At 41.4% G+C, this 26,009-nt stretch overlaps 1 protein-coding gene across 1 annotated transcript in view; it reads left to right on the forward strand.

The window, feature by feature from the left end:
• The window catches only part of LOC123755778 (RING finger protein unk), a 102,933-nt gene that overhangs the window by 51,740 nt on the left and 25,184 nt on the right, over positions 1-26,009 (forward strand). The window contains 6 exon segments of the mRNA XM_045738560.2: positions 731-858; positions 2,885-3,020; positions 6,038-6,077; positions 6,079-6,241; positions 15,375-15,538; positions 20,939-21,428. Coding sequence (XP_045594516.1) covers positions 731-858; positions 2,885-3,020; positions 6,038-6,077; positions 6,079-6,241; positions 15,375-15,538; positions 20,939-21,428 — 1,121 coding nt within the window.

A 26,009-nucleotide genomic window follows, 5' to 3' on the forward strand; every position in this document is an offset into this window, starting at 1 on the left:
TGCCTCGATGAGTGGTCACAGCCATGTGATTCTTCATCTGCTTGGAGTCATGTGAGTGTAGCAACACTTGGATGGTGATCTTCCTAAACAATTTTGTTTGTTAGTGTGTTTAGCTTCAGTGACAATTTTTTTTTAAGATATATACAAGAGTTCTTATTTTCTTGTACAGCCACTAGTACGCGTAGCGTTTCAGGCAAGTCCTTAATCCTATGGTCCCTGGAATACGACCCCCACGAAGAATCGTTTTTACAACCAAGTACCCATTTTACTGTTGAGTTAAACAGAGGCTACAGTTAAGGATTTGGCGAGTGTTTAAATAATGATGAGTGATGATATGGGGTGATTGTAGGAGTAGCGGCAGCAGGACCCAGGATAAGATATGGTTGATAGACAGAGGCTGGTCTTGTGGTATTGGTTGGCCAAAATTCTGAAAGCTTTGCCACATGGCTTTGGCCTTACCCTGAGGTCTAGCTGCTTAAGAAACTATTTAGAAACAATGAGGGAAATTTTCTCTGATAAGTTTACTTTGTGATTACCATCACTTGTCATCATCGGGCTTCTCTCTCTCTCTCTTTTCCAGTTCCCTCACTCTCCTATTTGCATTCCACCATGAGTAGCACCTTTCATTCCTTCATCTGCACCTTGTAACATGTATTTTGACCTTTCTGCATCCCTTCATCTACACCTAGCCTCTTATGTTCATTCTCTGAGCCCCATTTGTCTTCCACAGACCGCCCGTGTATGATATACGAGAGATTCAAGTATTAGATGTGATGGATCACGATAGCATTAATGGTTCGGGGCCCAACAATCTCGATAAGGAGAGAAATATGGTTAATGATGACCCCAAGTGGCAAGGTAATTATGTTTTGTTGGTTCTTTCGATTTTTGACTTATCACTTGCTCTGATATTCTACCCATTTCATAAGTCATCATTCAATAAATATGAAATGTATGTAAAGAAGTATGCAAATGCAGTACTAGTACTGTAATACAGAATTATGTATTTACATATACTGTAAACTTAATTATTATTGTTTTAAGAAAGCTTATGTTCTAATAGCTGGCAAAACCCATTCTAGTTTTTGTTTTATTAACTATTGTGATATGCTTTAATAAAAAGGTAATTAATGCTTGTTATTTAAGGATAGTGTAAGTTGCTAATTTTTTAATGTAATTTTGAGTGTGTGTTCTGGGTTTTTCACCTCCCTACATCTGCACCTCTTAACACTGCCATTCTAGTCCATTAGCTCATTTCCAACCTCTTAACATTCCAGGCATCTCAGGTTCCTGCTTAGCAACACCTAAAATGTTAATACTGTATTGTACTTTTTTTTTTTTCCCCCCAAGCCTGTCAGCATTTTGGTTTTGTTGTGCACGTCTTGGGTCTCATGGAGCTTCATTCAGACTGGCTCCAGGTTGCTGTTGTGGTGCTTAATGAGGATCAGTCGGGGGGGGGGGGGGGGTGTCTTACTACTGTGGCAGCATCGACCGCACTTCCCAAACTGTATATTCCCATGCTCCAGGAAACATGGCCACGTTCTTCGTTGCCTGACTCACGTGTCGATAGTCTGTGCTGGCCCATTCCTTGGTTTTGGCATAGCTCTTGGTTCTCCTGTCTGACTTCACCTTGTGCCCCTCTCTTTTCCTCATCTCTGAAGGGGTGGCTCAGTTCCTCTTGCTGGCATCTATAGCCTGTCTGCCGCTTTTGGTTCCTGGAGGTGGTCGAGTGTGTTTCACCGGTTGTGGGTCAAAGTCGGCCATCTGTGGAGACGGATGCCGGGTTGCAAGTGCCTCCCTAAGCTGGTCCATTTCCGTTGGGTCGACATTGTGCTCGCGCCACTTGGCAGTTTTGGCTTGTTGGTCGTGCTACCCTTTTGTGGCTCGCCCCTGCGATGGGACATTGGGAAGGCAGCTTGTTTGGTTTGCCAATTCCGGGCCTCACGATTCGTGGGCTCCCTATTGTTGATTTTGAGGGTAGATGTCCAACCAGGCTGTTCGATGCAGCTTGGATGATCATTACATTCAATGCTTTTATTTTTAATTATAGATTGTGTGTGATGGTGCACATCGCGGAAGCGGGTAGGCGAAACGGGACTCCGGGCGGAGTCCTGATCCGCACAAAGTGTTAATATACAAATTTTTATTAAAATTCCAACATTCCTTATTTATTTTTCAACATAAATACAAATTTCATTTATGGAAATGTGTGTGAACATTATTGGTCTACAGTAAGAGAAAATATATTCAAATTAACTTTCTTGTTTTTCTGGCACATAATTTACAAAGAATAGTGAAAATATTCACAAGCAGAGCAGCTATTGGTGTCTGTGGTAAGTAGGTGGCTGATGTGATCTCTGGCTGGTCCTCTATACTTTGATTGCTTCCCTGCTAGTTTGGGCAACCAATTTTTTTTTTACCATTAGTTTTGATTACTGGTCCCTACACACAGTAATCATGTACGATGCTGTAAGAAAAATGAAAAGGAAAATAGTTAACAAAAAAAGTGAGTTTAGATTATTTCAAGATGAATGTCCTGTTTTAACTTCATTGGGATGCTAAAGTGTTAATGTCTGCTTGATGTGGTTCTGGGAGTTCTACTCCCAAGTCCGGCCTGAGGCCAGACTTAACTTGTGAGCTTGGTCCAACAGGCTGTTGCTTGGAGCAGCTTGCAGGCCTACATATCCACCACAGCCCGGTTGATCTGGCACTTCTTGACGAAAGCTATCTAGTTTTATCTTGAAGATGTCCACGGTTGTTCCTGAAATATTTCTTATACTAGCCTGGAGGATGTTGAACAACCGTGTACCTCTGATGTTTATACAGTCTATTTTCACTATTATGGTATTTATGTGTGACAATTTGCATTTTTGTCTCTTCTCAGATACAACTTATGTTTTAGCAAATTATAAGACGGAACAGTGCAAGCGGCCACCTAGGTTGTGTCGGCAGGGTTATGCATGCCCTCAGTACCATAATTCTCGCGATAGAAGAAGATCACCTAAAAAATGTAAATATAGGTAAGTGAAGCTAATGAGTTACTTTGTACTTGTAAATGTTTTGTAATTGTCTGTTTGCCTATTAAATTGTTTGCATATACAGTACTACACAATATAACAAACTCTTAAAAATAGCTGCACGTCATACTAGCAGATCTGTGATGTGAATTGGACTTAGATACACAGAACCAATCACTGACAATCCACTCTGGCACTCCCTTCAGGATCAACCTGGCTCTTGAGAACACATACCAGGGTTACATGGCATTTGGAATTAGTATTCCAACCTACCTCAATGGTTGATTGATCTGGGCTTCATGGTGCCAGTTTTGTCTACTGGCCTGGAATAGGGCATTGGAACATTTCAGTTTCATTATCAGTGGACTGAAAAAGTATCTGACTGCCTGAATATCTCAAATAATTTGGTGTGTGTTGGGATACCAAGGCTGTTTCCTCTTTCATCTAGAAACTGCCCTCTGTCATCTTGCTTCACATCTGCCTGATCACTGGGATGGACCAATTATACTATCAAGGTCTTGAGCAACTTCTGGACTAACTGATCTGTACTGTGTATCCCTTTGGTTCAAGTTCAAGTATGTTTATTGAGACAAGAAAGAAATACATCTCAAAGGGATAGAGTAGCTTAGGCTATTTCTACCCCCCCCCCCCACCCCCCTATCCCTTTGATGATGTGTATGTGGCTACAGGCACTTTATCGGTTTCTCTAGATGGGTCGTGTCACACATTAACATTAGGACATGCTGTAGGTCTGCTGGTGAGGACTTCATGTTGCCTGCTACATTGTCACATGCTCAATTATGGCTTTGTGCATGATCCTGCCCTCCACATTTTAATTCTTTCAAGGCTTCTCTTCAGGAAGAGAAGCCTCAGAAAATCCTTGTGTTTTCAGTCGAACTTCAGGTTGCAATCCTTTTGACCATGTCGTGACCTGGTTGTCTGGGGCATGTGTATGGGACCACCCACAGCATAGGTTTGAATCCTCATCATGGCTTTTTGGATTTTCTCTCTTAGGTTAAACGTTTAAGCCTCTGGTTTCATTGCTTGATCTGTGCAATGATGACTTCAAGGTGGGCTGGGGGCTATGTGTCTAACCATTATTATTATGATCACAGATGCTGGTCTCCACAGAATTGACAGGGTAGACAAGGATGGATTGCTTAACACGGGTGGTACAGGCACAAGGGGACACAGGTGGAAGCTGAGTACCCAAATGAGCCCCAGACACATTAGAAAGTACGTTTTCAGTGTCAAAGTAGTTAGTAAATGGAATGCACTGGGAAGTGATGTGGTGGAGGCTGATTCCATACAGTTTCAAATATAGATATGATAGAGCTCGAGAAGCTCAGGAATTTGTACACCCGTAGATTGATGGTTGAGAGGCAGGACCAAAGAGCTGAAGCTCAGCCCAGCAAGCACAACTAGGTGAATAAATTAGCTGTTAGCTTACATTAATGTACAATGGATGGTGGTAGTTTGAATAGTGCTTTGGTGTGTCACATATGAGCTCCATGCCACACAGTCCCAGATTTAACTGTTTGTTTGGGTCTTGCAGCCTCACCAGCTTTAATCTTTACTTCAACATCCACTATCCACTAAGGTTCTGCTTCATTTGTTCACTCTGATTCTCCGCGACTCGGCAATGGATTTCTTTAAGGCTCTCCTTGCCTGAGGAGTTGCTGTTTCGGGCCACTCCACGAAGAGTGCTTGTTATTGCTGACCTCGCCCTTATCTGCTCTTCTTTCCTGATGAGAGTATGGGTTGAATTTTAGCCATAAAATAGACAAATTGCCAACCTTGCAAGTCTTGTCCATCTTATTCCCAGTAGCATGGAAACACTTTCTTAAGGCTTGGTTGATTCTGTTCAAAGTTCCAGAAGTTTTTTTTGTCTTGGTTTGGCAGGTGGTTCTAAAGCAGTCTTGTCTTCTTTACCTGGACATCCAGGATACTTATTGGCACTGTCCCATCCATTGAATGTTGATGGATGGGCTGGTGTTTTTGGTGGGGCTCTCTCTGCCCCTCATTTTGGCCTCCAGTGTGTTTCCCAGGAAATTTCTCACATTGTTACCTGCTAGCCTTGGCTCCTGGGAATTGAGGTCCTGCTCTTCCTCTGCAATTTTCTGGTATAGGTTTCCTGTTCTCGATTTTCTGCCGGGTTGCCCAAACATCACGTATTTGGTCTGCCCCATGTGTCACATGTGGTTGAAAGTGCTGTATTGCTTTCTCTGGTGCTTCATGCTTCATTAGTGCAGGGACCACACATTGGCTGCCCTGAGAAACCCGTGAGGTTTGCCTGGTTTTACATTTCCTCTTGGCTATTCAGAGTTCAGTGCAGTGGCAGTCTCTTGCTGTGTATCAGACCTGTGATAGGAATTCATTAGCAGCCTTCACAGTAGGCAGGGTTACTGGGTTTGGCATTGCAGTGCAACAACTTTGAAATATCGGAGTTGGCAGTATTCTGGATGGGTCTTTGACACGCCTTTCATGAGGCTCTGCAATCCAGTGTGTTTTGGTGTGTTTGCTGGTAGTCCAGAGCCTGAACAGGGGGATTTGATGCTCTTCCTGCTGCTGTGACATTAAGCTTTTGCTGCAGCTCCATTTCTGGGTGTAATCCTGACTGGCACAGACAGGTTGGTAAGATATGCCGCCGTCATCCTTAAATGACAGGCATGCGGCAGAAGGATTGATCCTTCTCCACGAGGCATAGGAGAGCTACTAAAATACAATGTAAAATGGGCTTTTCATTTCATTCGGTGCTCTTTTAATGTATTTTACAGCATATATGAGTTCTAATAAGTGCAAAAATTTGTTGTATCATTTCTGAACAAAATTCACAACAAGAATTCTGCTAAGTAGCCAAAAAAAGACCAAACAATACAAATTATGAATTCCTCTTTGTTATCTGAATCTGGTCTGGAAGGATATATATAGTCCATGATTTTGAATTCTGTGGTTTTAAGTGAAATTATATGAGTATTTTGTGTTAATGGTAAGAGGTAACATTACGTCATCACCAACAGGTCTACAGCATGTCCTAACGTTAAACATGGTGATGAGTGGGGGGGAGCCCAGTAACTGTGACAATGGAGATGCATGCCAGTACTGCCACACACGAACCGAGCAACAGTTCCACCCAGAAATTTACAAGTCGACCAAATGCAACGATATTCAGCAGAATGGCTACTGCCCTCGAGGAGCCTTCTGTGCCTTTGCTCACCAGGACCGTAAGTCATAAGATCGTCTTCCTTCACCTAAGTAGTAGTAATAATATTACTTTTATTCATACAATATTCAATGGACATGTTAAAGTGGTTACGTAAGCAAAGTACAGTACAACCTTCATTCAGCGCACTATTGGGACCAACCCCGGTTTGTTGCAGGGTTGGATTCGTTGCAAGAGGTGACCTTCAGGAGGCATTTGCGTCGGTCCTTTTTTTGTACACAATAAAAATGCATTATCATATTATATACTGTATCTATATACAGTGGTGCCTCGATTAATGAATTTAATCCTTTCCGTCACCGAGCGTGTCATGTGGAAAACTTGTCTTGCGAAACAGCACCACCACTGTCGTCGGAGGTGTCCGAGAACCAGTGGGAACGCTCGTTAATCGAGCCAAAGCTCGTCAGTCAAGACAAATTTTCTACGAGTGGCTTGCTCGTTACTCAAAATGCTCGTAACTGGAGTCGCTCGTCACTCGGGATTCTACTGTATTACTACTCTACTAAACAAATACTGTGTTAGTTTTTATTTACCTTATTCTTGGAGTTATGTCCATCTTGAAGTCTCATGGAGTTGTGAATACAGTACAGTAAATATGTACTATAGTGCATTATATCGTTAGCACTGCATTGATTATGTAGTTCTGCTGTATGTTGAGTACTGCAATACAGTTAATGAAAACTATTGTACACTAAAATTACTGCAATTTTAATTTTAACACATTAACACTATGTACTTAAATTTAAGACTTGTTCTAAATGTACACTCCACACACAATGTTCTTAGATATTTGCATCAGCTTTGCTGGTGCTGGCTGCTATTGTACTGGTGCTGGGTACAGCTGTGTTGGTGCTGGGTACGGCTGTGCTGGTGCTGGGTACAGCTGTGCTGGTGCTGGGTACGGCTGTGCTGGTGCTGGGTACGGCTGTGCTGGTGCTGGGTACGGCTGTGCTGGTGCTGGGTACGGCTGTGCTGGTGCTGGGTACAGCTGTGTTGGTGCTGGGTACGGCTGTGCTGGTGCTGGGTACGGCTGTGCTGGTGCTGGGTATGGCTGTGCTGGTGCTGGGTACGGCTGTGCTGGTGCTGGGTACGGCTGTGCTGGTGCTGGGTACGGCTGTGCTGGTGCTGGGTACGGCTGTGCTGGTGCTGGGTACGGCTGTGCTGGTGCTGGGTACGGCTGTACTGGTGCTGGGTACGGCTGTGCTGGTGCTGGGTACGGCTGTGCTGGTGCTGGGTACGGCTGTACTGGTGCTGGGTACGGCTGTGCTGGTGCTGGGTACGGCTGTGCTGGTGCTGGGTACGGCTGTGCTGGTGCTGGGTACGGCTGTGCTGGTGCTGGGTACGGCTGTGCTGGTGCTGGGTACGGCTGTGCTGGTGCTGGGTACGGCTGTGCTGGTGCTGGGTACGGCTGTGCTGGTGCTGGGTACGGCTGTGCTGGTGCTGGGTACAGCTGTGCTGGTGCTGGGTACGGCTGTGCTGGTGCTGGGTACGGCTGTGCTGGTGCTGGGTATGGCTGTGCTGGTGCTGGGTACGGCTGTGCTGGTGCTGGGTACGGCTGTGCTGGTGCTGGGTACGGCTGTGCTGGTGCTGGGTACGGCTGTGCTGGTGCTGGGTACGGCTGTGCTGGTGCTGGGTACGGCTGTGCTGGTGCTGGGTACGGCTGTGCTGGTGCTGGGTACGGCTGTGCTGGTGCTGGGTACGGCTGTGCTGGTGCTGGGTACGGCTGTGCTGGTGCTGGGTACGGCTGTGCTGGTGCTGGGTACGGCTGTGCTGGTGCTGGGTACGGCTGTGCTGGTGCTGGGTACGGCTGTGCTGGTGCTGGGTACGGCTGTGCTGGTGCTGGGTACGGCTGTGCTGGTGCTGGGTACGGCTGTGCTGGTGCTGGGTACAGCTGTGCTGGTGCTGGGTACGGCTGTGCTGGTGCTGGGTACGGCTGTGCTGGTGCTGGGTACGGCTGTGCTGGTGCTGGGTACAGCTGTGCTGGTGCTGGGTACGGCTGTGCTGGTGTTGGGTACGGCTGTGCTGGTGCTGGGTACGGCTGTGCTGGTGCTGGGTACGGCTGTGCTTGTTGATCTTCTACTAGTTATTGCAAAATATTAGATCATTTTTCGTTTGTTTCCTTCCTTTTGTCATCTCCTCGAGACAAATATGTCATTGTCCTTAAGTGTTGATAGAAGCCTGGTAGCTCTGGATTTTCCATCTGTGAAATAAAATCAAGGAGTTTAGCAACATGGAACAATACAGCAGCAAATGTGTCAGATTTTGACTTCTTATCATGTTTATCTCCTTCGTAGTCCTCGTCAAGTGTCGGTAACATTTTGGATAATCTCATCTTCGGTTAAATAACCAATGGGTAGATTGATTGCATCAATATCTAACCACTCCTCCACATTGTTCAGAGTCACCTCCACCTCACCAGCCTCACGTAGTTCTTGATAAATTTAATTTCAAAATCCTTCAAAATCCATTTTTTTCTTCGGTGACTTCAGCATGATCAAGCAACGGGAGTTTTTTCCAACAATTTCTTAACCCTCAAACCGCTAGGGGCCCAAATGGAATTCACACCCACAGGCGCAACAAAAAAAAAAATTCAAAAAAATTCTTTCGTCTTATAGAAGTGTTCATTTTTGTTCCCTGATCACGGAAAAAATAACAAAAAAATCGTAGGTGGCATATTTTAGCCGCAATAGGGTAGGGAAGTGTGTGGCAAAAAAAGGGGCGTTGGCAGAGCCTTCGCCAGACGAGGTCTACTCCGCCCGAGCTGTCAGACGGCAGTTGCCACAAATATATTATTACCTAATCATTTCAATGTCTCTGATTTTTTCTTAGTTTTTTTGCAGTAATATTATTCCATACAGTGAATTGTGGTATATTTATATTATAAAATATGTGAACCATCGCTGTACTCAAAATTATGGTGTGCATATTAGTGATTCAATTATTATGTTCATAAAACAATAAACAAATAGTTTTGCTGTTGTTACACTATATACACAGGTTATATATAAGTATTTGCATGTTTTGTACACCATAACGAACTACTAAGTTGGTCTTGTGAGTCAAAAAGCAATGTAGCGAGTAGATTATCCCAATAATATACTCGCTCCAAATGCATTGTTAATATTCCTGTCAACCTTTGGAGATGAATGAGGTGAGGCGTTGCCCGGGCAACACGGTGAGGTGTTGCCCGAGCATATAAGCAGCAGAATAGCAAACATTAACCAGAGTCTACTTTCAAGTGTGGTCTAGAGCAGACACTTGCGAGATACTGTACCGACTCTCAGTGCGCTCAACTCATACCAAAGTATCACCTGTGTACTTCTGTATATTCGACCAAATATATATATAGTATCTTAGTGTCTGTGTTTATTTGTCACCATACTTTACGTAACAATAGAATCGTTACAGCAACGAGGAGTGACCGCCAAACACCAGCGAGCCACTCACTGCCACTCCCTCCATCAACACCACCTCACTCACCCTCATTCACCTCCCACAATAATAATTTTGTATTTATTCACTATACACAGACGTTATATATATATGTATTTACATGTTTTGTTCACCATAACTGTACATCTAAGCTTGTATGGTGAGTAAAGGCTATAAGACGTAGCTACTCACACAGTCAGCTGATCGGCGGCTGCCCTCAAGGCCAGACGCACTAATATTTGTCATCCAACAATATTGTTTGTGGTGTTATTACGCTATATACACACATTATATATAAGTATCTACCTGTTTTATTCACTATACCTGAACAAATAAGCTGGTATGGTGCCCAAAGACCATAGTGGCCATCAGTAAACACCATGCCAAGTCGTGCAGACGATGCTCCTCCCTCACCAAAATGGCGGCTTCCAACCTACTCCTCTCGCTGTTATCTCACACTATACACACGTTATATATAAGTATCTACATTTATGTTCACCATATCGAACCACTAAGCTGGTATGGTGAGTGCAATCAATAAATGGTGGCCACACACAGTCAGAAGACGACGCCACAACCCTCCCTCCCACAGCCTTACTCCTCCCTCCATGGAGCACAGTGCTAAATATCACCACAATCCTGCTATTATCAGAATCCTGGTCAGTTTTATCACAGTCAGGGGGCTTCAGTAATACTATCACTGCTAAATAATAGCAGTATCATTTATATTATGGTATTTGTAGGCAATGCTGTGGTCACAAGCTGAACAGCGGTGCTGTGAGCTCGTGCTGCGTGCGCCAGCCTTGGTGGCTTGCTCAATACTGACGCTGTAACACCCAAGAATGTTGGCCTGGATTTTTTTTCTAGGTGGCATCTGGCAACTATCGGTCGTGGCTGTACTATAGCTGCCCCTATCCCAGGCGGGGCGTTTAAATTATAGCGCTAGACACGAAATCATATATAAATGATGTGCGCGGTTTCGGTTGTGTCACTGATATCATTTATATATGATATGCGCGGTTTGAGGGTTAATGTTGACTCTTTAACTTCATCCCAAACTTTAGTTCAGTTGTAAATTGCTTCTTTAATTGAGTAATTTTTGTAACGTTCCAATGTTGCTTTACCTCGCAAATTGGTTCCTTGTCTTTTGTCTTCATCTGACTCAAACACCACCATGATTTCTTTATTCATTGCTCGTTTATAGAGCCTTTTCATTGCATATATAGCACCCAGATCTGTTGGGTGGATCAGAGAGGTGGTATTTGGAGGTGAGGCCATACATCTGATGCGTCCATCACTTGACGTTAATGTGTCGAGCCCTACATGAGCTGGGGCATTGTCAACCAAGAGTAATGCCTTGATATCATTCTGCCTCACTCCACACTTGTTTATTTGAAAATCTCTTACATCTTTGCAAAAATGATTATTGAACCAGTCTACAAAAATGTCTCCAGTAAACCAAGCTGTTTTAGAGCTGTAGTAGACCACAGGTAGCCTGTTCATTCAATTTTTTCAAAGTACGTGTTTTTTTTTTTACTTCCCAACAATGGCGGACTTTATTCTATAACTTTCGTCTGCATTCGCACACATGGCAGACACTTTTTCTTTGTTTACCTTACGGGCAGGAACACACTCATCTAGCCTAGATGCCAAAGTGCTGCTCTGCAAGCATTTCCAATTAAAGCCTCTTTCATCGGCATTGTATAACTAAAAATGCCTTGGATCATTTGTTATTATGTAATCATTCAATTTACGCTTAAATGGCTCGACAGAATCCGTATCTGCACTTAATGATTCTCCACAAACTTTCCTGTTCTTAATATTATGCCTATTCTTAAACCTTTGCAACCATCCTTCACTTGCTTGAAAATCTGGAATGTTCATCTTTTTCTGCAAATTTATCTGAGGCATTCTTAATGGCGTCGCCACCCAGTGGCATACCCACAGAGTGCTCCTTGATAACCACTTAACACTATCGCTCTCTTTGAGAGAGCGATAGTGTTTGGACACCTATCATGTCCAGTTTTTCTCCTGAGTCCTGACTTTGGACAGGACTCGCGTCCACTACAAAAATATTTATATACTGTAAAAATCATATTTTATCCGATCAACCTCAGGATACTGTCTCCACTCGATCATACGGACTATATGGGAAGGACCCCCAGCCGGATTATCACATTTTTCGGATAATGGTACTTTTTCACCTACGAGTCCAAAAGTGACAATTTCCAACTACTTTTATACTACAAACAACATAATTTGAATTGCCTTGCCACATATAATTATTAAATATTCAACTAGAAACCTCAACTTACCTTGTTGGTGTTTGTCTTCTTGATTGATGCCACACATCTTGAAGTTAAGAATTCTTAACAATTTACGTAACCTATACTAACACAACACTTAAAATTACTGTACAGTTCATTAAGCAAAGTTAGTTTTGACTGCCAGCTGCTGAAGCCTCACTGGTTGAAGGCATTTGGGTTGCCTGTGAGGCCTCGCTTGTTGAAGGCGCTTGCATGCGCCTCACTTGTTGAAGCGCTTGCATGTCCTCACTTGTTGAAGGCGCTTGGCTTGCCTGTGAAGCCTCACTTGTTGAAGGCATTTGGCTTGCTTGTGACGCCTCGCTTGTTGAAGGCGCTTGCTTGCTTGCTCCTCACTTGTTGAAGGCGCTTGGCTTGCCTATGGCGCCTCACTTATTGAAGGCGCTTGCTTGCTTGCTCCTCACTTGTTGAAGGCGCTTGGCTTGCCTATGGCGCCTCACTTGTTGAAGGCATTTGGCTGCCTGTGACGCCTCACTGGTTGAACAACACATAACTTGTCTTTAATTGCTAGGACAACCTTCTTCCTCTTAACACCTCCAGAACGATTGATGCTGCTACCAGACAGTGTCTTGGCCAAAAATATTCAAAGTTACTATGAAAATAAAAAAGTTATTTAAAAAAATATTTCACTAATGGAGCAGCACTGTGACGCCGCACTGGTTGAGGTGTATAACAGTAACTTGTCTTTAATTGTTAAGACAACTTTCTTCCTCTTAACACCTCCAGAACGATTGATGCTGCTACCGGACATAATCTTGGCCAAAAATGTTCAAAGTTACTATGAAAATAAAAAAGTTATTTAAAAAAATATTTCACTAATGGCGCAGCACTGTGTATAACACAAGGGATGGACGCACATGGGTTGACCAGTGTTGGACGGGTCCACTTGGGGTGGGGCAGCTATAGCGCGTTACGTAGGCCGCCAGGAGGAAAAAAAAAAACACAATATTTTTGAAGGAAACTTCAGCCTGTGCACATTACTTTTAGGAAACTTATTTATTTGTTAATACATAATTACTAGTACTTATTTAATTTGTTTTTGGCTATGATTAAGTGTTCTAAAATTAATGGTAATTCCTGTACCCAGGTGGTCCCTTCATACGCACCCCTCCCACCCTCCCAACACCACCCACCCACCCCACCCCCTCCTCCACCATGCGTCTAGAGCCACAGACGGGATTAATACGGTATGGCCGAATATTCATCCGGCCAAACCAGCTCTTATCCGGTTCCTGTGGCCATTTTGGCCGGATATTGTGATAACTTTATCCGATCACGATTTTGGCCGTATAAGGGCGTTTTCCGGATGTTTGAATCCCGGATAATCGCGGGGTTACAGTAGTTTCAAATTAAGCGCCTTTAGAATGTGCACAATTTGATACCAAAATGAAAGATGTAACATGAAACTTGATGTCCGAACACTTATATGATTATAAACAGGTTTTTGGTCAAAATTTTAAAATATTTGTTAAAATTCTATTTATTGTGCTATTATGTTGGGACTAGTTTTAAAATGTGCGCCTTTACATCGCGAACAATTTGATACCAAAATGAAAGATGTAAACACAAAAATTTGTCAGAACACTGGAAAGATATAAATAATTATGCTAATGAGCTTCCAGAATTAAAATATTTATTAAAATTCCAGTTATTGCTCTATTATTATGGGACTAGTTTTAAAATACACGCCTTTTTATTGCAAACAATTTGATATCAAACTGAAAGACGTAACACGAAAATTTATGTTATCAAACTGAACGAGTATACACATTAGGTTGTGGTGTGCAAATTGGTGCTCGTTCACGGGTAATTTTAGGCTTTGCTGCGGAGAGTCTCGCCAGGCTTTTGGACATTATATGCCAACCCGTTCTCGCAAATTTAATAAGTCAATATTGACTTATTAAATATGTGCATAGGTGACATACTTAACATAATAGATACCCTTAAAAAGATTCATAGAAAACACCGACCTTACCTAACCTACTTAGTATGTTAAGATAAGCATCTTATTGCTTCGTAATTACAATTACTGTATTACCTAACCTATAATAGGTATAGGTTAAGTAATAATTGTAATTACGAAGCAATAAGATGCTTATCTTAAGATACTAACAAGGTTAGGTAAGGTTGGTGTTTTCTATGAATCTTTTTAAGGGTATCTATTATGTTTAGTATATCACCTATGCACGTAGTTAATAAGTCAATATTGACTTTACGAATTTGCGAGAACGGGTTGTATATGCATATACATCTGCATGGAATTTATTTGCGAACACAATGATACCAAAAGGAACGACATAGCACGAGAATTAAGGTGAGAAAACTGAAACGAGTATACATATTTTACTGATTTTGTGCGCTCACTGGTAATTTTCTGACTTTAGGCCTTGCTGTGGGGAGTCTCGCCAGGCTTTTGGACATTATATGCATATACGTCTGCAGGGAATTTAATTGCAAACACAATGATACCAAAACGAACGACGTAGCACGAGAATTAAGGGGAGAAAACTGAAACGAGTATACACATTTAGGCATCGCCGTACGCTCGCTCGCACCATTAGCCCCAAGACGTCAAAGTCTGCGGCGCTCTCGTGGTGCGGGCGATAGTGTTAAAACACCAGTTTTAGAAATAATTTATTAATCTGAAACTTTCAAAGTCATGGGTCACTGAACTATGACAACACAGACTAAGGAAACCCAAGTAAGGTTTACAGTACAGTATTCACTTATCTGTCCACCCTCGCTCATTTTGTTTCATCACAGAAAATGTCTATAAGAAAATTTCACCACATGTAGCTAGTTAGTCATGCCTCAGCCTTTAAATTAATTTACAAAGATACGTGTGCCACAAGTCAGTGAACGAAAATCATGGAAACTTAGCTGTTCACTTGTTGTGTGGACCACTCTGGCTGATGTTTGGTTAATATGGTTCACTTATTGCGTGGTCCACATGTCCACTTGTGTGATCCAACTTGTCATATGAAGGAATTATTGATTGTAACCTGTGATAGCATTGGAAAGTTTTCCACTAGTCTGTGAACTCTGTTCCAACATCATAAGCAAATCCACACAACCCCTGCTTCGGCGAACCAGGTTCCTCAAAACGGGTGAGTAAATCCGGCCTGAAAAGTGTGCGACCTAGCCAGGGATTCGCCGAATCAGGGTACGTCAAATTGAGGTTGTACTGTAATTATGTTTTATATGAAACCACTAGTTATCTGCAGCATTTCACAATGATGTATCCCTTCAAATTAAGTACAATATTGCAAATCCTGTTGTCTTAAAATGCCAGTTAAACTGTTGACTCGTATCACTGTACTGACCCTTTAGTACTGTAGAGTTTTGGTCAGTTATTATAATATTTATTTTCTTCTTCAGAGGAAATGACACAAGTTAGAGAAAATGCAGCAAGTGAAAATTGCACTGGAACAAGTTTAGCCGACATCCTACAGTCTGCTCTTCCTGCAGAGAACCATGTGACACCGTCCTCCACCTCTGCTTCAATAACTCATTGTAATTCTCTAATCTCCAAATCAAATACTGTAAGTCCCATCAGTCATCTTGGTCACTTTGAGCAGTTGATTAACATACAAGCTATACTGATGTTAACCCTTTAACTGCACATGTCAGCCAGGGTCGTTTCATCGGTGGTGCACATGTCAACCAAGGTCAATTTTAGGTCTAGCATAAGATTTAAAACTGCCATGGGTATGCAGGGCTCACCTCTGCTTCATCAGCTCTCCAGTAAACAAACTGCATTTTGGACAAAAATAGAGGGCACTCTTCGTGGGTGTGAGGGCCTTAGTACTATTTGAGCAACCATGAGTAGTGCAGCAGCAGCTCACATCACTACTATGTAGCTTAATGAGGATGAAATAAATCAATATAGAAACTGCAATAATTTAACAGTGATAGTGACAGAAGACCTGACAGGGGTAAAGATAAGGTACAAAGATGAGTGAACCCGATGCAGGTGATAAGGTTCACAGTGCACCAGGCACACAGCCACAGCACACACGTTCCTTTAGAAAATTAACATATCGGTAGTTAGGATTTAATGACCGGGAATTTTGATAATCGTGTTTTGGCTAGTGTTAGTCGCGTGATATCGGGGGGCACTTTGCTTCGTCGGGTGTCGTTGGCCAGTGAGGAGCATGTGGAGCTGCGCTGTGCTTGGATCAGGGGTTATGAGATTATCACACCCACCACAACTGCTTAATGGTGCACAAGTGTGTATAAACATGTAGATTGTTAACCCTTTAAGTGCACAACACATCATATGATTTCAGTGACTTGCAGTAACTTGCGCTCCACATCATATGATGTATTGGAGTACTATGCAAGATTTAAATGGCCTGCGGATACACGGGGTTCACTACACCTTCATCGGGGCTCTTGTAAACAGACGCCATTTTTTTAAAAATCGTGGGCCAAATTCCCGGGTGTGAGGGGCCTCAGTACTGAGTGAGCTACCAAGCCTGACACATGCAGCATGAACTCACAGCACTGCTGTTCAGCTTGTGACCACAGCATCGCCTAAAAATGCCATAATATACATGCTCATGGTATTATTTAGCAATGATATTATTACAGAAGACCCCTGACTGTGATAAAAATGACCAGGATTCTGATAATAGCAGGATTGTTGTGATAATTAGCACTGTAGTGGGTGGAGTAATCTTGGTGGGGAGGGAGGTAGCATTGTCTGCTGACTGTGACCACCTTTTACTGTCTGGACTCACTATACCAGCTTAGTTGTTCGCTATGGTAAACAAAACATGTAGAGACTTATATATAACATCTGTATATAGAAGCAAAATCAGTATGGTGGGAGGAGAATGGTGGCGAGTCAGGTGAGGTGAGGGAGGGAGGGAGTGGCAGCCAGTGGCGGGCTGGCACTGCCACTGCCACTCAGCATACCAACTTAGTGGTTCGTTATGGGGAAAACGAAAGTAGATACTTACATATAACGTGTATATACAGTGTAATAACAGCAAAAGGAGTGTGGGGGAGAAGCCATTTTGGTGATGGGGGTGTCAACGTCTGCACGATTTGTCATGTTGGGAGGGGTGGCCATTATGCTCTTTGGGCATTATACCAGCTTAGTTGAACAGTTATGGTGAACAAAACATGTAGATACTTATATATAATGTCTGTATATAGGGTAATACACCACAAACAGTATTGTTGGGGTGAAATTTTAGTGCGTCTGACCTTGAATGTATGAGGGAAGCAGCCGCCACCTGACTGTGTGTAGCGACATCTCTTAGTGCCTGAACTAACTATATCAACTTAGTTGTACAGTTGTGGTGACCAAAACATGCAGATACTTATATATAACGTCTGTATATAGTGAATAAAAGCAAAAACAGTATTGTGGGAGGAGAATGTGGGCGAGTGAGGTGTTGAGGGAGTGAGTGGCAGCGAGTGGCTGGCTGGTGTGTGGTGGTCACTCGTCGTTGCTTTTTGACTTATAATAGCAACTTAGTGGTTCGTTATGGTAAACAAAACATGCAGATACTTGTATATAACCTCTGTATATAGTGTAATAACTGACAAAGTATTTGTTCACTGCTTGATGAGCATAATAATTGAATCAACAATATGCACACCATATTTTTGAGTACAGCGATGATTCACTCATTTTATTATATAAATATATCACACTACACACTACTGAATAATATTACAGCAAAAAACTATGAAAAAATCAGTCAGAGACATTGAAATAATTAGGTAATTATCTCTTTGTGGCCACTCCTGCCTGACAGCTGGCGAGCAACAGACTGTCTGGGACGCACGCTGAGTCAGCCCCTGTTTTTTGCCAGACTTCCCCGCCCTATAGCGGGCAATATATATGCCACTTACGATTTTTTTATTATTTTTTCCATGATCAGAGAGCACAAATTAACAGGTTTAGAAGATTTTTTTTTTTTTTTTTGTATGCGCCTGTGAGTGACAAATGCTAAATAGCCCGGAGCCACACAAGGGTTAAATATAAAGTATGAATACAGTGTGATATCAGCAAAATGGTACGATTTATTATTCTAAAACTATATTGTGGTGCACATATTTAACAAATATTTCTGTTCATACCAATGTTCTACATGTTCTATGATATAAGTAACATTACTTAAGAGTCCAATGCATCATTGCACTAAGAAAAGTACTATGATAAAATCATTAAAAACATAAAGAAAATACAATATTTTCACTGCTTGCACTTAGAACTTGGTGCAACATGTACATGGTTAGGCTGAGCTTGGATCAGTGCTTGCAAGATTATCACATCCTCCACAACTGCTTAGTGGTTGGTAATGTATACACATATTAAGAGGTCATAGATTTAAACTAGCTAAACACAGATGCCGAAGAAATATAAGAAAATTCACTTTTGCAAACAGAGTGGTAGACGGTTGGAACAAGTTAGGTGAGAAGGTGGTGGAGGCCAAGACCGTCAGTAGTTTCAAAGTGTTATATGACAAAGAGTGCTGGGAAGATGGGACACCACGAGCATAGCTCTCATCCTGTAACTACACTTAGGTAATTAAATGTAGATAGTTATATACAACATGTAAATAAAGTGTGATAATAGTAAAAATAGTTTTATTGTTCAAAGAACATAATGTGTATTTTAGTGACGTAAATATATTTTGTTTCGAGGTTTTGCACATTTTATTATAGAAATTTCTCTAATAACACACTATTGCATAATATAACAGCAAAAAGGAAACTAAAAATAATCAGCAACACTGAAATAAATCGGTATGAATATATTCGCTGCAGCTTGTGCCGCACTCCTCATCTAGATGATTTCCTCGGGGTATCTGCTGCATGAACGCTCGTCAAACACCAACATTATTGTCAGATTTCATCATTCCTCCACAGCCTAAGTAACATACTTCTTTTTCTGTGATCAGGGAATGTATTTTAACTATTGGAAAGACAAAAATGAATTTATTTTCTCTTGCTTGCCGTGGGGTTGTCATGTTAAAAGAGGTGTGCGGTGCTGGGGTTAGTCTACTTGCGGCTTGAGCTAGCCGGTCATATTGGACACGCTCTTCCAATTACATTCCTGTTTTACTTTCTCTTTTATTCTTAAAAAGTAAAGTAAAAATGGAATGTTTAATGGCTCCTTGTTTTTTGTTAAAAAGTCAAATGGCTCTCTTTACATTCTGGAATTTGTAGAATTCCTCTATTTGATTTTCAGTTGGATACACTTAACAAAGTTAAAAAAAAAAAAAAAGTTATCCCATGTATAAGCTGAATAGCATCTATGTATCACTAAGATGTGAGAATGTGGCACGAGATAAATTTGCTAATAAGTTATACGAAATACACTACAGATACAGGACTGAGTGTGGAATGAATCTCCCACTTTGGATTTACAAGAAGAATCTCTCTCCATTGTGTAGTTCCTGGTGTTTATTCTTCCAGCATTTAACCTATCTCTACAGTACATGTCCATTGTCTGAGTCTCTAGGGAAGCAATCATGACACTAAGATCCTTCATACAACCCAGTTGACATATGACTTATCCTCTGGTATTCCCTTACTCCATCCCTTGACCGCTCCTGTCAGTGCCTGTTTTCCAACTCTGTCCTCACATTTGACTAGTATGTCTTGCTTTTCTCACAAATAATTATTTTAACAACTTTTTCTCTGTGGTTCTGTCATTTTGTTAGTTATAATGGCACTGTTATGCTGAATAACTATTTAATTGCAGCAATCTTATTATTAGGTAGAGATATTCATCTTAACAATTTTAAAGTTGCATGTTATTCATAATTGTAGTGGTTAGTATAAATTAACTTTTTATTAAGGGATGCTCATGTTTAACAAATTTACTCCCATTCTTTTCTAGTGTTTTTCACAGTTGATACAGGAAAGGATTTTTAATTTTTTTTATCTTGACTTTACCAAAGCTTATGACACCAACGCATATGAAAATTTCTCCCACTGAATCCTTCGTGATTCATTGTGAGGGATTATCCTTTGTCGGATTATTTAAAATGGGGAGTAAGCATTAGTGGAATCAAGTCAGAGTTGGAATATATTGCAGGTGGAATGCCATAGGATTCTGTTATGGGATCCTTTTGTTTACCATATATATGAATGATTTAGATGGGATTTAACAGCAACATTTGCAAATTTGTGGATACTATAAAATAAGGGTGTAAGGAAATTTCTTTTATGCTTGCCTGATGTTCACTTACTGTTCTTCCTGGATGATGTGCTCAGAACTCACAGATAGAGTAATGATATATCCAAAGAAAAGTTAGTGGGTCGGTTGACCTGGATTCACAGTAGGTGATTGGACACCACGAATAAATTTTATGTAAGCAAACTATTTTCTACAGTTTATAGTGCAGTACATGCAAGCACAGTTAAACATTTATAAAATAAAAAGATGTTGATTAATACTGTAATTGCAATTAGAAGAATAAGAGTTATGCATGTAGGAAAACAAAAAAATTATCTGGACATGACTTTACATGATAATTCAACAGTCTAGATTTCACAGTAACCCCGGCCAGATTCATATTTTTCTCTTACAACTCTGAATGTTGCCACAGAGACTTGGTAGGAGTATTTGGTCCTTTATGGGGATCTGCTATATGGCATTTTGGATTTAAGAAATTGACTAGCTTTAGTTTTATTCATAAAATGTGAGATTTAATTTAACTAAGAATGAATGAATGCCCACAACTGGTATATTAGCTTTTAATGAAAATTTGCTTGAGGTTTTATATTGTATTGTACCTGAGAGACTGTATTCTTATCGAGTAAATTGCTATATACACCCTGTTATGATACAAGGTGTCTATTTAGACTGTAATCTCCTGAAAGATTATATTGTCTGTATTTGGTTAACATTTATAGATTTTAAACTTAAAATTTTTGTTGTAATAACTAAAAAAGTACTGTTTTTACCTTTTCAGATAACAAGCATTAGCAATAATGTAGACTGTGTATTTGGTAATGGGATGAACCATCCCCCACCACCTCTAGCACCAATTGGCAGTAAACCCCGCCACTTTAGTGGGAATACTCTCTTGGGAGGCTCTTCAGATGCTCTAGGCTTAAGTGGCAGCTTAGGGGGTGGAGTGAGTGGCTTAAGTATTGGTGGTCTAAGTTCTTACCACAAAGCCCCAGGTTCAGAACGTGAGGACCGAGAGACCAACTTGAAAAAGCAATTAGCCGCTATCGATAATGACCACACCTTGGACATGCAAGAAAAGAGTAAACGCAAACAGAGTCTTTTCTTGGCCAACATGATACCCATCAGCCTTCCCATGACCCTTCCCGTCTCCGTGCCCCACACACAGTCGTCATCCTTCGTGTCCTCGTTACCCTCCAGCTTGTCATCAACGGTGTCGCCCCTGGCCCCTCCATTCTACCCCACCAGCGACACCGTGGAATCTGTTGTTGGTGAGTATTTGCATCAATGAGTGAGGTGTTGGAAGTGAAGTCAATCCTGGTGCTACATATACCTGGTAGTGTGTGTTGAAGGGGAGATGGGAAGCACGTACTAAAGGTCAGGTGAGAAAGGCAGTGTTGAAGGGGAGTTTGGTGCTAGGGTTCGAGGTCCATTTGAATATCCACTTCAAGTCTACCCACTATAGGCTTGGTAACTGGAATTGTTGTGATAAGGAAGACTGAGCTCACACGCTAGAGTATTGCTATAAAATCAATTTAATACAATACAGCCATACATTTAAACAGGGAAATAGGAGTGATGGGACTTGAGGACAATGTAGTGTGTGATGACACAGTAAACCCTCACCTTTGGTAAGCTTGGGATTTGTCAGTGGGGACATTTTCATTTCAGTATTATCTATAGAAAATTCTAGATTAGCTGTGGAGTGATTAGCACATTTACAAGTTAACAAACGGAGTTTCTTTTATTTTCACTCACTTTGGGGTTGTGTTTTTCATAACGACTTTCTGTAAACTTCATATAATTCTCCTGCTGAAATGAAAGATAATATTCACTCTGTCATTGATAAATGAACAAATGTGCTAAAAGCAGTTGGTTTGTGGCTGTAAATGGCAGGAGTACTTACTAATAATGTTCTAGATGTTTCGTCAAGAGAGAAGGGAAAAAAAGACTGTGTGGAATGTAATCAAACTCCTCCTTGTGGTAGAACGCCGATGATAACATTCCTGAAGCTATCGTACTGAGATGGCTTCCCACTGCTGGGTCACATCAGTAGCAAGTCTTGTTTGGCTTACTAGGGGACAAGAGCCAGAACCTCCCCCCCCCCCCACCCTCACAGAGGCACAAGGAGCAGGGGATTATTATAATTGCCCTCACTCGGAAATGTCCAGAAAGTCAGTGGAGCAATGCAGACAATTGCAAGGTTTATAGAAAATGATGCATTGAAACAGCCAATCTACTTCACAAATGATTCGGTCAAAATGGTTCACTCAAAACTAGCTCCAACCCCTTGGTACCAATGGTCGCCACTAGGCGGCCCAGGGCTTTTGGACAGCAGCCACTCACCAGTCAGTTTCGAGCTGGTAAAGAACAAACCGATGAATCAACAACCATGGTAAGGGAAGGAGGGAGTCAGGGTGCTACCAGGGCTAACTAACCACAGAGAATGAAGCAAAGAAAGGACTTACCAGGGAGAAGAAGAGATGACAGAAACTAGGTTGAAGAAGAATCAGTGGGCTGAAAACCCTGGCCCAGTGCGGCACAAGATGGAATGGGACCAGGAATATTGACTAAATATCAGGCTGCTGATTGTGCCTCTTTGAGAGAGAGCCAGGTTCTGGATCATGGTCTTGGGTAGGTCAAACATGACTCCTGCAACTGGTGTGACCCAATAGTGGGGAACCATGTCAGTGAGATAGCTTCAGGGAGCCACCAAAGGCCTCCTCCCAGAAATGGGGACGTTTCAATGTCTCTGGAATACATCCTTGTTTTGAATATACAGTACTAGGTTGCAAGGTTCAATCTAGTATATCAATAAGATCAATATTTATGAATATATATCAATATCATATCAATATTTATGAATACAGAGCACTATCAATAAGATCAGTATTTATGAATATTGATCAATATATCAATAACAATAAGATCAATATTTATGCATTTGATATTGTCAAGGTTTATCTGAGATAAACCAAGTACCTTACAGTACTTGGTAAAGGTAAGGTAAAGGTAAGGTAAACGTAAGGTAAAGGTAAGGTAAACGTAAGGTAAAGGTAAGGTAAAGGTAAGGTAAACGTAAGGTAAAGGTAAGGTAAACGTAAGGTTTACCTTACTAAAATACAGTAAATCCTTGTGAAAACTGAGGGTTTTCTGTATTTTAAGTGCAGGAAATCTGTATGAATGTATTCAAATTAGTACCAGAAGCATTTATTAATAGATTGTCATGTACCCCTGAATAATGAGTGTGCCGGAGTAACCGATGTGTATAATTTGTGTTTAAGATTGTGTGAATGAACCAAGTGCTGTGTGTGGTCAGGTGTGTTTTGTGTGGTCAAATGTTTGCACCGGTTTGTGAGCCAAGTGTGTTGTGTGTGAGCCAATTGTGTTGTATGAGAGCCAAGTGTGTTGTGCATGAGCAAAGTGTGTTGTGCATGAGCAAAGTGTGTTGTGTGAGAGCCAAGCGTGTGTCGTGTGTAATATTTGTTGAGTGGAAGCAACTGTGTTGTGTAAGAACCATGTGTGTCATTTTAGTATGAAATGTGTCTTGTCCGCAAATGTGTGTCATGTGGGTGCTAGCAACACTTATTACACAAATGATATAAATGAATTATGAAATGTTAAATGTCTTTAGAGTTAAGGTATACTTCAGGAGTCATGAAGGATGGTTTGAGGTAAGATTTCACAAGCAGATGAGTGAGGGAGCAATTGGTTGAGTAAACCGTAGTTCAGACTATTAATGATTCCCCTAACTTAGGTTTATTTGACACAGTTATTAATCAGAAAGAAGTGTTGATGGTTCTCTTACTTAGGCCAGTAAAGTAGAGGGGAACGTGGAATAGGGGACAAACAAATTGCACCCAAGAACAGCACTAGTAAAAACTATTGATTTAGTGAAGGTTATAGAAATGCAAGTATTAAATCGGATAGGACTTGAGTGCATCAGGCAACACGAGTGTTGTACTTATGAGCGAGATGCTCTTAATGCTATCACGCATCAAGGTCGGCCGAGCGTTGCGCGTGAACTCGTCACCACACACAAATGTTTATATTCTTTTTCAGCTTTCTGACCTCAATTTTTGTGCTGCATTGTTCAGTTTGGTATCAATTATTTGCAATTGAATGCTCTAAAGGAATATTTGCATACCTGTATATGAAAATCTAAGTCTCATGTTTCTCTACTTTCAGCAAACACTCAATAAATTTTCCCTCGTACGTGTTTCAATGCTTTCGTCATGAATTGGCTCTGTTCTTGATTACTATCCAGCTGGAAGTCAATTTGCAGTGTTTATAAAGCTGGTAACAACAAATATCCAAGCTAAAATAACTGGAATGGGAAAACTTTTTGACTCCGGGGGAGACCGCGACTGTCACGAGAACAGTGAGCCTCCAGCGTGGGTGGGCGGAAAGAGGAAGAGATATTTGACATTCAGTACCTTCCTTCCTTGGGTAAATGTGACCATGTCTTTTTGGGAATAAAGTATGCAATTCGTTATAATCTGGAAGAAAATAAGGTTGAAGCAGTTGGATAAACCTGATTTCAGGAGAGGACATGGGGAACTCAGACATTTCTTTAGGGAATTTGACTGGAAAGACTTGTTATTAGGACATGACGTAAAAGAGATGTTTATCAAGTTTTGCGAAATATATGATAAAGGCACATCACAATTTATACCAAAGCAGAGATGCTGAACTAGGAAACAGGAGTGGTTCAACAGAAATTGCGAGAGGGCCAGAGACTAAAAGACACAAAAATGGAATCAACATAGGAAGAGGCCAAACCCCCAAACATACTACCAATACAAAGATGCAGAAACAACTACATGGCAGTGAGGAGAGACAGAAAGAAATTTTGAAAAATGGATAGTGGACAAATGTAAAACAGAACCAGGCCTCTTCTATAAATTCATAAACTACAAATTGCAGGTAAAGAATAATATTCAGAGGTTGAAAATGGGAAACAGATTCACGGAAAATGAAAAGGAAATGTGTGAAACATTTAACAAAAAGTTCCAAAGTGTGTTTGTACAAAATGAAATCTTCAGGGAACTAGACACACTAAGTATTCCAGAGAACAACATAGAGCACATAGAGCTGTCTAGAGACGAAGTGGAAAAAATGCTCATGGAACGAAGCAAGCAGTTGGTCCAGATGGAGTTTCACCGTGGGTTCTGAGAGAATGTGCACCTGAGCTCAGCATTCCACTTCAATTGAAGTGGAAAAGATGTGTGGAAAAGGCTAATATAGTTCCAACCTACAAAAGTGGCAGCAAGACAGACCCCCCTCAATTATAGACCGGTATCATTGACAAGTGTAATGGTCAAAATGTTGGAAAAATAATTAAAACTAAATGGATAGAACACCTGGAGACAAACGATATACAGTAATATCAGATCGTCAGTATGGTTTTCGATCTGGAAGATCCTGTCCAACAAATTTACTCAGTTTCTATGATCGAGCCACAGAGATTTTACAGGAAAGAGATGGTTGGGTTGACTGCATATATCTGGACCTAAAAAAGGCTATTGATAGAGTTCCACATAAGAGGTTGTTCTGGAAACTGGAACATATTGAAGGGGTGACAGGTAAGTTTCTAACATGGATGAAAAATTTCCTAACTGATAGAAAAATGAGGGCAGTGATCAGAGGCAATGTACCAGACTGGAGGAATGTCACAAGTGGAGTACCACAGGGTTCAGTTCTTGCACCGGTAATGTTCGTTGTCTACATAAACGATCTACCAGAAGGAATACAGAATTATATGAACATGTATGCTGATAATGTTACGATAATAGTGAAGATAAGAAACTTAGATGATTGCCATGCCCTTCAAGAAGACCTGGACAAAGTCA

Source organism: Procambarus clarkii, chromosome 43, assembly GCF_040958095.1.
Source record: "Procambarus clarkii isolate CNS0578487 chromosome 43, FALCON_Pclarkii_2.0, whole genome shotgun sequence".
NCBI lineage: Eukaryota > Metazoa > Arthropoda > Malacostraca > Decapoda > Cambaridae > Procambarus > Procambarus clarkii.